General features: G+C 40.0%; 1 protein-coding gene across 3 annotated transcripts in view; it reads right to left on the bottom strand.

Annotated features, from left to right (window-relative positions):
- LOC126457300 (transcription factor A, mitochondrial) overlaps window positions 1-15291 on the bottom strand; it is a 103621-nt gene that overhangs the window by 65876 nt on the left and 22454 nt on the right. For all 3 annotated transcript variants that reach the window (XM_050093483.1, XM_050093481.1, XM_050093482.1), the window contains exon 3: window positions 10539-10744. In XM_050093483.1, the coding sequence (XP_049949440.1) occupies window positions 10539-10744 (206 nt within the window). The remainder of the gene's footprint in view (window positions 1-10538; window positions 10745-15291) is intronic.

The raw sequence follows: 15291 nt of genomic DNA on the forward strand, positions 1-15291 counted from the left end.
ACACTGTGTGAGGAGTTTTCACACGTGTTTCTGGACGGTATAGAGTGTGTTACAAATTTTTGTGCTCATATTATTTTGAAAACCGCGGCTCTGCCTCATTTTTGCCATACGCGTCCTATTCCTGTTGCCCTGAAAGATCAAGTGGAAGCAGAATTGGACAGACTCTAATCTCAAGGGTGGAGCAACTAGATGTGGCTAGTGAATGGTCATCTCTGCTGGCTGTAGTTTGTAAACTGTCCAGAAAACTTCGCTTCCATGGTGACTTCAGTATTACTGTTAATGTGTAGTCGAGCGTGGATACGTATCCTCTACCACACCAGAGCAACTGTTGGCGAAATTATCGCGTGGCCATTACTATTCTAAAATTGATTTGTCTGAAGTGTATCTGCAGGTTCCAGTGGGTGAAGAGTCTCGGCATGTTCTGGCTTTGAATACTCCTTTTGCTCTCTACCAATAGTAGCGCCTTCGTTTTGGTGTGGCTAGTGCCCCTGCTATTTTCCAATGATTTTAGAGTAATTCACTATGCCTGCCCCAGGTTGCATTAATTATCTGGATGATACTATTATCATGGGCTCCTCTACGGCTGAACACTTGCGTAACTCATGCACTTTGTTTTCTGTCATACAGTCCGCAGGCTTACTGAGTAACCTTGCAAAATCTCGGTTTCTTCAGCCTTCTATTGTTTATTTGGGATTCAGGGTCTCAAGGGATGGGGTTCACCCACTGCTGTAAGGTCTATGACTCACCCCACATCCATGAAGGAGCTTTAGGCCTTCCTAGGGAAGATAGCTATAAATTCCTGCTGGGGGCAGTGACCTCGGCCGACCTGCTGCATGCCTTGTTATGCAAGAATGTACTTTTTTGCTGGAGCCTGGATTGTGAATGTGCTTTTCAAATGTTGAAATCCAAACTACTCATGGCCCCTTTGTTTGGCTATGTTCTCTCCACACCTCACAGTACGGCCACAGCATGGTACTCAAGCACCAGTACGCCAATGGCACTGAACAGCTTTTGTCTCTAAATCTCTCACTCCGCCCCAGCACTGTTACTCTCAGGTTGAGAAAAAGAGGCTCTTGCCATCATCTATGCTCTCAAGAAATTTCACATTTTTCTGTATGGCTCCAAGAGTCACCTTATTACTTACCAAAAACCTTTCCTTGTTTAATCCTCAGACTTCCTTGCTGGGTGAGGCATTGCCTCCAATGCTAGGTGCTTGCTGTTCTAGTCTCACTACAATTATGAAATCCATTTTTTACCCAATTACAAAATTCATTTTCAACCCACATCTAACCATGCTAATGCAAACACCTTATCCCGTCTAGTTGTGGTTCCCGATCCCAACTTCGATCACGAACAATCGCTTTGCTTCCATCTTGACACTGAAAAGCAAACCATAGTGGTTGTCAGCCTGGCTGGCCAGATAAACCGCCAGATCAGGCTTCAGACCCTCTGCACAGTTATTTTTCCTTACAGTATCACCTCTGTGTTTTTGATGGAGTTTTGCTGTTGTCCACGGAAGACCTCACTCCCAGAGTAGTCATTCCTGCCACATTACAGTGTGAGATCCTACACCTTCTCCACCAGGGCCATTGGGGCGTTCCGCACCCAAAACCATCAGCTAGGAGACGTGCTTTTTGGCCAGAGATTGATGGAAACATTGTCCATTCTGTCGTGGCTTGCGAGCAGTGTGCCTGACAACAAGTGGCTCCCATGCCGTCTGTCCACCTAGCCTGCTCCCCATCAGCCATGGGAACGCATTCATGTCAACTTTGCAGATTCCTTCTTTAATTCCTATTGGTTTGGGACGCATTTTCCCAGTTTCTTTACATTCTCCAGTGTATCTCAACGTTGGCTGAGGTCACAATTCATAAACTTTTAAGGGTTTCTTTGCTATTGAGGGGTTGCGCCTTGTGCTTCAGTTTCCAACAATGGGCCACAGTTCGTTTCTCACACCATTTAACCATTTTATTCCCATAATGGCATTCATCACATTATGGCTCCACCATTCCATCCTCAATCAAATGGTGAGGCAGAATTACTAGTGCTTATGTTCAAGTCCCAAATGAAAAAGTTGGTTGTGGATTTTTCACTGTATGACGCCCTTCTCCATTTTCTGAGCACCTATCACTTCACACCTATGGTAGAGTGGAGCCCAGCTGAGTTGCTTCACAGCCGGCAGCCATGCATGCTCCTCCACCTTCTGCAGCTTGCGTCGCACCTGATACAATCAGGTTCATCCAGCCGCTTCGCACCGGCCTCACGAGGGTTTGGTCGCAGGCCCAAGTGGATACCGACTATAGTTGTCTGGTGCCGGGGATCCCATATGTATGTCCATACAGTGGACGGGCTGATGGCGTGCCACCCTGATCAGTTGTTCCACTGCTCGCCACTGGAAGCTACTGGTTTGCAGATGTGGCAACCATCGAAGCAGCCCGCCCCATTGCCCTCTACCACAAGCCCATTGTCGCCTGCTGTGTAGGTGCGCCCATCCCATCGGCTGCCTCCTCCACGTGTGGTGTCCTGGGGTTCCAGCTTCCCAGTGCTGAGTGCTGTTCCATCTCTGGTCTCGGGTCCATTGCTACACCCTGCTGTTCAATTCAGAATACCTCCACCGGACAGCTCTCCATCATCACATCATCCATCATAGCTGGTAGGTGTGGCCCTGCCATCACACAATGGGACCTGCCTGATGATGACTATGTTGAAATGGAAATGGCACCCTCCTCTACAGTGCTGTCCTCTGGCGCCATGCAGATCCACTGCCCTTGAGCGAGCATGTGCCCCCGCGCGTTCCAGCCCTATGCTCCAGTGCTCACCCAGCACAGCATCCCACCGGCATCTCCTCCGTTGCCTGGGGGTCCACTTCACACGAGGGAGAGATGTGTTATATCCTGTGACTAGTTTGTGCTCACCGAGTGTGGTGTCACCACACATGCACGTTTGCATCAGCCATCAACTGCATCAGCACGGGCCACCTGTGGGAAGCAAACACACAGCAACGCGTCCGCCACACTGTCTACTGGCGACACACACATGTATATGAGTGGAGCAGTGCTAGCTAGTGCCCTCTTGCATGCCTTTCCAATGTGCCATTCACATCAGCGTATTGTATCTTGTTACGTGGGGATTCATGGGAGTCTCTTTTCTGTCCTGGTTGATTGTTTCATGAATTTGGGTTGCTTTGGACCAGTCTCATGTACTTCACAGTTAAAACCATATGGAATTGGGAAAGAATCCCAAAAGAGTGGACCTTTGGGGGGCAATCCAAACAATCCATAGAAAGGAAACAAGGCTTCTTGTTCAAATTACTAATGACTTATCCATCTGAATGTAACCTACAAGACTCTCTCCAGAATAATCCACAACAGGCTGGTTCCAAAGGCAGAAGAGATTCTGGGAGAATATCAGTGGGTACTTCAGTCCAATATATCAACAATAGATCAGGTATCTGTGCAGAGGCAAATACATGAAAAGACATATGAGTACAGTACTGAGCTTCATAACCTCTATGTAACTTCAAGTAGGCCTTTGATAGTCTTGACAGGACAGAAATGCTAAATGATTAGCTCCTGCTTGGTATACCTTCTAAGTATGCTTCATTTATCCAAGCTGGTTCCAAGGTGGCGTAGCGAGTGGATGGAAAACCCAGTAAATGGTTTAGTATTCATAAAGGAGTCATACAAGGGGATGCCCTCTCTACAATGTTTTTCTTTAATTTGACTCTTGAAGCAGCCATTCAAAAGCTTCAAATATCTGGTTACACAGGTACAAATTCAACCTAGATATGTGCTTATGCTGATAATGCAGCAATTATTAGCAGAAGAAGAGTTTTACTTGAGGGAACAAAAGGTGATATGAATGAAGTGACACTACATAGAGGTCTTGCTATTAATGAAAAGAAGACTAAATACACGAATTTCACAAGAAGGATAAACCATCAGCAGATGGTTTCAATTTTGAACATGTGCAAAACTTTAAATATCTGGAATCTAATATTAACAGGACAAATTCCATGTCAAATGAAATAAAAGAGCACGTCCTAAGTAGTATTAGATGCTTCCACACATTTAAGAAATTGTTAACCTCTAGGTTATTAAATAGGCAAATGAAACTTCAAATTTATAAAGTCATAATCAGGCCAGATGTAACCTACAGTAAATATGAAACAACACTAATGAGTGCTTACGAGCAGCAGCTCAGGATATTTCAATGCAAGGTTCTGCTCAAGATCTATGGGGAAGATCAGGATAACAATCGTTTCTGGAGATCTAGAATAAACACTGAACTGGATTGCCTCACACAAGGAGCTGACACTGTTACGATCAATAAAAAGTAGGAGAATAGCCCGGTTTGGACATGCCTTTAGAACAGACACTGGATGAACAATTAAATACATTCTTGAATGGAGGTCAACTGGAAGGAGAGAGCGAGGACAGCCACGAAAGCTGTGGATAGAGAGTGTGGAAGAACATATAAAATCTCTGAGAAATCACACAATGGAAACTCTAGGTAGGAATATCAACAACATAGGAAAAGACAGATTGCTTTATACTGTAAAGAAGACACATCAAGCTGCAGACAGGTACAATTAAAAGACACTCACATATAGCTTTCGGCCAAAGCCTTCAGTGTGCATGGACTATACTGCCAACAGGTGCAACATTAGGAGGTTATGGGGCAGGGAGGTGCAGACAAAAGGAGCAAAAAAGGAGAGGAGCAGGAAAAGACAGGCGGAGACACTGGCAAAGGGCTTAAACAGGGTGTGTGACGGAAAGACTGTTTCTACCCTCTCTATCCTATCACCTCCTCCCCATTCTCATCACCTGCCCTGTTTATTTGCAGCCCTCTGCCAAGGCATCTGCCTGTCTTTCCCTGCTCCTCTCCTTTTTCCCCACCTCCCTGCCCCAGAGCCTCCTGACGCTGTACCTGTTGGCAGTCTTAGTCCCTACACACTCCTCCAGACAGTGTACACTACTATCCCATGCAAGGTTGTGACACCATAGAAAGAAGGAGGAGGAGGAGGAGGAGGAGGAGGAGGAGGAGGTGGTACTGGTGCTGGTGATAATGACAAAGAAATGACAGAAAAATCATATTGCACATCTATACAGAAAAGATCAGTTACTTGCAAGGGGAACATTCCCAGGTGTAAATAAACAATCTTGATGAAAGTTGGGTATGTAGAACGGTCAAAATAATGCAATCCATACTTCTTGTTTTTGCCCAATTTTACTATTATTGTGATAACCACACACACACACACACACACACACACACACACACACACACACAAGCGCAACTCACACATGCGACTGCAGTCTTAGGCAGCTGTAGCCACAATGCGAGAAGCAGCTGATCATGCATAGATGCTGCTGCTCGCAGTGTGGCTACAGTTGCCCGAGACTGTAGTTTTGTGTGTGTGTGTGTGTGTGTGTGTGTGTGTGTGTGTGCACGCGCGTGCGCATGCGTGTGATCTGATTTTGGTGAAGGCCTTACTGCCCGAAAGCTTTATTTGTGACAGTCTTTTTGTTGTGCCTTCCTACGATTGAGCACTTTTACTTATTTTTGTTTTATAGTTTAAATTATTTTACATTTGAAATTCACATTTTTTGTTCCCAGAATGAGATTTTCACTCTGCAGCGGAGTGTGCGCTGATATGAAACTTCCTGTTTTAATCTGCCAGGAAGTTTCATATCAGCGTACACTCCGCTACAGAGTGAAAATCTCATTCTGGAAACATCCCCCAGGCTGTGGCTAAGCCATGTCTCCGCAATATCCTTTCTTTCAGGAGTGCTACTTCTGCAAGGTTCGCAGGAGAGCTTCTGTAAAGTTTGTAAGGTAGGAGATGAGATACTGGCAGAAGTAAGGCTGTGAGTACCGGGCGTGAGTCGTGCTTCGGTAGCTCAGATGGTAGAGCACTTGCCTGCGAAAGGCAAAGGTCCCGAGTTCGAGTCTCGGTCGGTCACACAGTTTTAATCTGCCAGGAAGTTTCACATTTTTTGTTGTTTTCTTTATCATTTCACAAGTCCTTTGTTAAACGAAAAATAATAACTGACTCATTATTATGTTACATAATCATTACAATAATGATTATCCTCAACAAAATACTTAAAACAATTTTTTTTACGCCATGCACACAAAATGAACAGTATTTCTTCACATAATATGCATGGCATATGAAATTCGGCAGGACTCTCAAGCTGTGGCAGGGTAACCTCTAAATATAGTGATTTGTACCAGGAACATTTCAAATACAGTGGATAACCTTGGCAAAGATAATATGCATGGCATATGAAATTCGGCAGGACTCTCAAGCTGTGGCAGGGTAACCTCTAAATATGGTGATTTGTACCAGGAACATTTCAAATACAGTGGATAACCTTGGCAAAGAGAATTGATTATGTACTAGTGACTGCAGCTTGATAATATTGTTTCTGAACTGGAAACTGACTTCAAAATCACTCAGCATACCTAGATCTGAAAATTCTTCTCATAAATTTCTTCTAATATTGAAAGCCATATACATGCAATGGCTGTACCTATCCTATCAAGCCCTTTGGGATCACCAGACTAAGAAGTTCCTTAGCCTCAGTTATGATGCTCAAAACTGTTCTTTCACAATGACCACCACAAAAATCTAACCAAGGCACAGATTTTTTCCTGCATTGGAGATGAGGTGTGTGTGTGTGTGTGTGTGTGTGTGTGTGTGTGTGTGTGAGAGAGAGAGAGAGAGAGAGAGAGAGAGAGAGAGAGAGAGAGAGAGAGATTCTTGAATCTTCAGACCAAACTCTCCATTGCTTTCTTTTAAAACCATGAAAGAGGGGAGGGGGCAGGAGATGTCACGAGGAAAACACATTTAGAGCATCATACCTGAAGACATAGAACTTTTTAATCTGGTGATCCCAAAAGGCTCAATGGAATAGGTACAGTGTTTGATATATATGGCTTTCAATGCTGGAAGAATTTTGTTAGCAGATTTTCGGATCTAGTTCTCAATGGTTATGATATCAGTTTCCATTTGAGAAACAATAGAATCATGCTGCAGTCACTAGAACATAATCAATTCTTTTCAACACCATTTTCCAATGTACCAAAATATACCTGAAGGAAATCAGGATACTTGGAGGATCGTTCACCACAATTTGAGAATCCTGCTGGATTTAGTTTTATACTGTGTCATCCGCCATGTTTATTATGTGACAGAAATTTGTTCTTTTTATGTGCATGGTGTAAAAAAATGTTATGTCTTAAACAATATTATGAAAAGAAAGTTGCAACTCACTATATAGTGGAGATGCTGAGTCGCAGATAGGCACAACAAAAAGACTGTCACAAATAAAGCTTTAGGCCATTAACAGCTTTGTCAACAATTAATGACACACACACACACACACACACACACACACACACACACACACACACAAATGCAACTCTCAAACACGACTGCAGTCTCAGACAAATGAATTTGTGTGTGTGTGTGTGTGTGTGTGTGTGTGTGTGTGTGTGTGTGTGTGTGTCCTCTATTGTTGACAAAGGTCTTAATGGCCGAAACTTTATTTGTGAGAGTCTTTTTGTTATGTCTATCTGCAACTCAGCATCTCCACTGTATGGCGAGTAGCACCCTTCCTTTTCATAATATTGTTACATCCCATCGTGGATTTTCTTAAGTTTTAAACATTACTTTAGAGATAAACATTATTTTAATGATTTTGTGTAAGAAGAATGAGTTGGTTATTAGTTTCTGTTAACAAAATACTCACGTGAAATGATAAACTAAAATACAAAAAAACATGAATTTAAAACATAAAATAACAATTTAAAAAATGAAAAAATAAGTAAAACAAATAATCTGAATAATAATGAATGTTTAAATATTTTAATTACGTATGTGAAAATACTATGATACCACAGGGTGTACAACTTATTTTCGAAAAATGGATTTCAGAAACCAGTTTGATTACACATGAACTGAGGTGGCGTGAAAGCTTCTTTAAATTATGTTGTAACTAAAGTTTAAATTTTTTATAATTTGTTAATGATGGCGGGTTAGTTTGCAAAATTTTAAGTAATTATAAAAGTTGATTATACAGTTTTCAAGAATGTTAATTTCATTTCAACTTTTCTATGAAAAACATTTTTACACATCATGGTTTCAAAGATATTCCCCCTAAACCTAATATGCCAAATTACCTTTTGGGGTGTTTTTTACCCCTTAGAATTTAAACTGTATTATTTGGACACCTCTTGATACCCAGCAAGTTTCGTCAAGATCATTTACTTACACCTGGGAATGTTCCCGTTTTAGTTGTATCTCCACAACTGTTTTCTCCCTTGTTTCTTGCCGGCCGCGGTGGCCGTGCAGTTCTGGTGCTGCAGTCCGGAACCGCGGGACTGCTACGGTTGCAGGTTCGAATCCTGCATCGGGCATGGGTGTGTGTGATGTCCTTAGGTTAGTTAGTTCTAGGGGACTTATGACCTAAGATGTTGAGTCCCATAGTGCTCAGAGCCATTTGAACCTTGTTTCTTCTTGTTTTGTAGCATTTTCACTTCATTTACATAAAAATACAGAACAAAAATCACTTTACAGAAGCACAGACACATGGCCTGTACTGTAGATACACTGATACATCAAAACATTACAACTGCCTGCTTAATAGTGTGTAGGTCCATATTTAGAATGCAGTACAGCATTGCTTCTATGTAACATGGATTCGACAAGTCATTAGCACAATGTAGTATCTAGCATCAGATGTCTATATCAAGGTCACCCAGTTCCTGAAAATTACAGGCTGGTGGTTTGGAGGTAAGAAACTTGATGGCCGATAGTGTCCCACATGTGTTTCACCGGATCAGATCAGGTGAAATTCGGAGGCAAAGGAATCAATGTTGAGTTCACTAGCATGCTCCTCAAACCAATGTTACATGATTCTGGGCTTGTGGCATCGACAGTTATCTTACTGTTGCTGCTGTCGAGGAAGGCATCGCTCTCGAAGGGATTCAAGTGTTCCGCAACAATGTTCAATAGGCCACAGCTGTAAGGTAACTTTGATAATTACCACAGGTCCCATGGCATAGTGGATTTTTCGAGCAGTCATTCACCTCAATGACAGTATATATGGACCACTGACTTGGTGTATCAAGATAAATGACTCATCTGACCAGGTGTCACTTTTCATTTCTCCACGGTCCACTCTCGATCATCCCATGCTCACTGCACTCATTGGATCAACAAGAGAATATGTAGGGGTTATCTGCTATGGTGAACTGAACGGTATATGGAGGTGTAGACATCTACACATTGTTGCTTACTCATGGTACCCCGTTCTTCAACAACTTTCTATAGATGCTCATGACAGACAAGCATATAGCTTCACTTTTTCGGAGGCGCTCATTTCCAGGTGGTGAACTACAACAATATGCCCTCTATCAAGGGCAATTATACCAGTGGATTTCCCAGTTTGTGGCCTGTATTGTAGCTACAATGCTTCCCCATATATAGCTTATATAGCTTACTTGCTTTTTCTGCATCACTTGCCTGCAGCCTCACAAGATAGCAGTTGATTTCACGGTAGGCGGTAGTCATAATGTTTGTCTCATCAGTGTATGATGCAGCTAAGGTGATCATACTATGACATACAACAGTAGGAACATACTCGCTTCTTCCAGAGCTTAAGCTTACTAATACACCCTCAGTGCATCTGATCTTCACATCACAGATTGCTCATTACTGGATATGTGACTTTCTTCATCTTTCTGGTCTTAATCTCATCAACTGAAGGTTGCTTTTCTCTTTTTTCACAATGTATCTTTAATCCCTTGGTCTAAGTAAAATTTCAGCTACATCCTACCTCCGTTTCAACCTTCCCATTTATCAATCATCCTTACACCTCCTAACTTCTCACATTTCCACTCCTTTCTTTCAACTGCTTTTTTATCATTTTTATGTTCTATAACTAGCTGTATATCTTCCTGTTAATGTCATTTTACTGGATATCAGGAAGACAACAATTTGTTGGATGGCACTGCTCCTTTTCTTTCTGCCACATAAACTTTCCGAATAACTTATCCTTCCAATAACTCAATTCATCCCACTTTCATTTGTTTACAGAAAAAACTTTGGGCTGAGCAAAAATAAGGCTTTGTCAGACTTTTTGTATACTCTAATTTACCATAGTACAACCAATCACTTCAGTATGCACAGCTATTTAGCACACTTTCATGACTACTTATCCATATCTCTTTTTCTTGCATACGCAAATCTTCTAATTGTTCCTTTTATTGTTGAAATTTATCTATTTTCGTCTGAGTTTGAAGTTCAGATGAAGAATGAAAGGAGGGACAGAAATTTACCTACTGGAAAATTAATAAAAGCAGAAATAATTAGCCACACAAGTGACAGCAAGCTTAATAAAAAGCAAATGTTAATAATCTAACACTATGCTTATAATACCATATATATATTTGCTGTATGTTATCTTAACAAATTCACACATGATACACATAATGACAGTGTAAAAACAGTGTGACAATCAGAAAGCTACCTTCTGAATAAGTTTCTTTCTCTTCTCTCTCACTTTCTGGTCTTTAGCTTCACGGAGAGCTTGCCGCTGCTTATCTGTCAGTTTATTCTGGTAGTGTGTATACTCTTCTGCATACTCCATCATCTCTTCATGGAATTTGCGTTGCAAGGAGTCACGCACACCTTGATCGGCTTTTTCCCATTCCGCAGCAACCATCTTCACTATATCTAAATTTAAAAAATATGTGGTTGTAAACAACATCCCACCAATCACAATTATTTTCACTCATGTGAATGTATGCAGCAAGCACTAATTAGTGTACAAAATTATTCCTATGTACATTTCAGAGTCCTTCAAAAATTTCAATTGGGCATTAAAGAGGTATAAGTGCCTACTGAGCCCAAAGTAAGTGGTCAGTGGTATCTAGGAATTCAGAGATGAAGCTGGTCTAACTGTTACAATGCTTTTACCTTTCTCACACCTCTTAATGAAACAACTCAGCTAGTTAACAGCAAACCTGCGATTTAATTTAGGATTCAAACCACTGTGCATCGTGGGACATTTAACATACATAAAGTATTGCCTGAGAATAATATCACAACAAATGTCAGAAAAATTTCTTCCTGCCAGCCAGTACCACCACCTTGAAGTCTTCTATTTCCATCATGAATTTACATTTAAGAAACTTAAGGCCATACAATGAATTATATGGCAATTTTATATTTTGCCTTTGTAAATGGACTCGAACACTGAATGTAAACTATGTTACTGTATGTTATCTTTCTTCACATGTGGCAATAATGTATTGTTAAACAAAAGTAAAATAAAACCAATTTTTGTCTGTTTATCGACAGTATCCTCACGTGTGATGCTGAAGTATATCCCTGCGATGCTTTTATTTATAGACTACTGTATCCTTGGATAATTTGCCTTGTGATAAACCACATTGTATGCTAAAGAAACGTTTTCCTTCAATGAGTGGCACGCAAAACAATGAATCAATAACTTCATGTACTTCTACATATATACTACAGAAATATCCAATTATTTTCACAACATATGCATACTTTGCATCAAGTATGAACAACATGCCTACATTTAACACTACCCCAGTAAGACTCCCTCAGAACAAGTGAGGTGGGACAAGAAATATTTGAGTGTGGTAATATAACTCAATGCAGTGACCATTAATGAAGCCATACTACACATTCAGAAAGGGGCATTCCCAATGCCAATTCTGGCTTATAATGTGGTTATCCTGATGTTGATCTTCAACTCATTAACTATGTTATTTTCAGCAATAGATTCACATTCAGTTTCTTGTCCAATGAATTATGTTGAATCTGGGTACGCAGTTTGTAGGAGTCTTTTTTTTTTTTTTTTTTTTTTTAATTTTTTTTTTTGCTTCCGTACTACTTGTAACTATCAACATTTAGTTTATTTTCTGTACTACTACACAATTTTGGCCAGCAAATACATGAATGATGTACAAAAAAATTATACTGTAGACAAATAACATTTCATAATTGACATTACTTCAGTATTTTGTTCAGTCACCAAACAGTGCAAAAAGAGACACTTTGTCATTTTAAAAGGTTGGAGAATAACTGAATTTTATCACAATGATTTTATATCAAAAGAGGTCTTCCACAGCAATTCATTAGCTGTCAGCACAAATTTTAAGTAAGATGATTACTGGGCATGTATATGAGATATTAATGGTTTACAGAATTCAGATGAAAGTTGATCTTCATAGCCACTTTTTTAGTTTGGTTAATGTTCCTTCCAAACCATTCAGCATACTTTTGGATTCCTACTACTGTTAATAAGAGCCTATGTTACAATTTTTAACATCATTATTCGGTTTGTCATCAGGGTACACTATACCATCAAAACTGAAAGAACAAAACTCTCTGTATTTGGAGCCTGTCAACAGATCCTTGACACAATTGATTCTGCAGCTGAAGATCAATATTTAATGTCATAGCTGCTGACAGTACAGAAAGAAATTGACAGGCACTTATCTGAATCTTTCCTGAGATTCTCGTCCAACAAAACTGGGGAAAGGGATTAACTAAAGGGGCAGTATGAGGGGAGGTGGGTGAACATTTTTTCTGTCATTCGCCTTCATAGATTTACAATCCAACTCGGAAGAATGTTCTATGGTTTGTTGCAATTCCGGGTCAGAACACCAAATATTTCATCAACAAAAGGGAGAAAAAATGCTACAGTGAAACACTGCTTTTACACTTTTCAAGGGACTTAAAAAAAAATGGTGTAAAATGTGGGAAAAACTTTTTAAGCTTTAAAAGTTAGATATATGATACCCCCTTGTACTTTATGTATGATTTATGTACATAATAGGCATCAAAAGACTTGTCAGGGACTGTTTTACTATCTAATGAAGGTTTATTATCTTACAAAAACAGCTGATGTAACGAATTGATAACTGTCTGGGAAGTACAAACGTTTGACTCAATTTAAAAAATAATCGATGTTTTTGAAAGCCTGCAGCTGTTATTCATTATTTAAATAATGAAATACTGCACTAGTACGTATTTTTTCATGCTTAGCACAACGTATTTTGAGAATGTTTTCTCGTTGTCAAGTGCAAATATGTAAATAAGTATTTGTATGGTGTCTGAATGTGTGTTATTCTGCGTCTCTTGCATTTTAGGCGTCTTTTTGAAGTTATCAGGTACTGTGCCTCATCAGTTATGTAGAAACCAACCCCCCCCCCCCCCCCACACACACACACAAACTATCACTCTCATTGATTTTTGTGTAGCATAACAAAAAGTAAATACATAAATACTGCACTCGACAATGAGTATAGATTCTCAAAACACGTTTTGCTCAGCATGAATAAAATACATAACCGACACTGTGTTTACACTAACAATATTTGAGCAACGCAAAGTGAATGACGGTGTCAACTAGCGCTCCACGTAGCCATACATGGAAACATGCTAAATATGGTTAGACAAAGATGTCACGATGATCACAACAATCATGAAACTGTATTTGTGCAGTAGAGACAGTTTGGAAATGGTTGTGATTGGTCATGATATCTTCATTTGAACAAACCTAGTTACTCTCATCAGCCACTACGCCAAGTAGAGCTTGGCAGTGGCGCGAGATATGGCATGAATTGTTACAACTTTTACTCGTTTAGCAGTTCAAATCTACTGAATAGAGTGCCCTGGTATCAAGAAACTTAACCACTTAATATTCGTAAACACTACTGGAACGCCAACATCATGCCAGTATCATATTTTCTCCACAAACGTTTTTTCATAATACATAAATTGCGGGAAAATTATAGATATGTTGACACAAAATCAGGTGCATATTAACATTGTGGGCATAGGAAATTTGACGGGACCGTAAACAGCAGGAAAACGTTAATTCCAGGAACGTAAAAGTGCGGTAATACTGTAGTTTGAAGTCATTTTCACCAAGCCCAGTTTGTTGAACAACACTTCCTTCACCATAGTCTTCTCGCAATCCAGTACCTGGTAGTGTCATGAGCAAAACCTTGAGCACTGATCCATAAATTACAGCTGTCTGCTAACACTTGTGAGTCTTGTCAGTCCATATGCAGACACACAAGCTAGAACATACTACTGTATGTTAAAGTTATGTTTTACTAAGATTTTTGAAAGACTCAAAGGATTAGTCAAACATAGAGAGACCTTGTTCACAGATTAATATCCACAGATGCAGTTCTTGAAGAGGTTCCGACAATACTCAGAAAATGTTTAAGTAAACTGACTCTGGCTGCAGAAGCCTATGCAGTTAAACAATATAGGTTTGTTGAAGCTTGAAAATCAACTGACTATGTGTTTGTAGTTTCTAATGATGTCTCTAGCATTATAAGAGACATGATGTCAGGCACAGAAACACGACATAGAACACAGCCTAATGACCATAAAATAGTGATCACCAACATTTATGTTAATATTTTTCTTGTGCTCCTGAAGTGAAACCACCAAAAACATTGACAACAATACGGTGGTGGCTCATTTTATATGCCATCTGTAAGAACACGATCATCAGACAGACAACATTATACACTAATGAGCACAATTCTTCAGAAATGGTTGAACTCGTTTGAATTCACAGACTTCAATGTCTATGTTGTTTGTTGTTGTTGATATTATTATTATTTCTTTCCTTTCTCAGATGTTATGTCTGGTTAAAAATGGAAAGTGACGCGGACCTTGATCATGCGTGACTTCCTTTTAACTGTACGGTATATTTACATTGCATTTAGGAACTTTTGGGTGTAGCTGTATTGCGTTGATGTACTGGTGGATATTGTGTGGTATGACTCCCGTAATTGGTAGTATAATCGGTATAATGTCAACTTTATCCTGATGCCACATGTCCTTGACTTCCTCAGCCAGTTGGACGTACTTTTCAATTTTTTCTCCTGTTTTCTTTTGTATATTTGTTGTATTGGGTATGGATATTTGAATTAGTTGTGTTAATTTCTTCTTTTTATTGGTGAGTATGATGTCAGGTTTGTTATGTGGTGTTGTTTTATCTGTTATAATGGTTCTGTTCCAGTATAATTTGTATTCATCATTCTCCAGTACATTTTGTGGTGCACACTTGTATGGGGGAACGTGTTCTTTTATTAGTTTATGTTTTATGGCAAGTTGCTGATGTATTATTTTTGCTACATTGTCATGTCTTCTGGTGTACTCTGTGTTTGCTAGTATTGTACATCCGCTTGTGATGTGATCTACTGTTTCTATTTGTTGTTTGC

Source organism: Schistocerca serialis, chromosome 2, assembly GCF_023864345.2.
Source record: "Schistocerca serialis cubense isolate TAMUIC-IGC-003099 chromosome 2, iqSchSeri2.2, whole genome shotgun sequence".
Lineage (NCBI taxonomy): Eukaryota > Metazoa > Arthropoda > Insecta > Orthoptera > Acrididae > Schistocerca > Schistocerca serialis.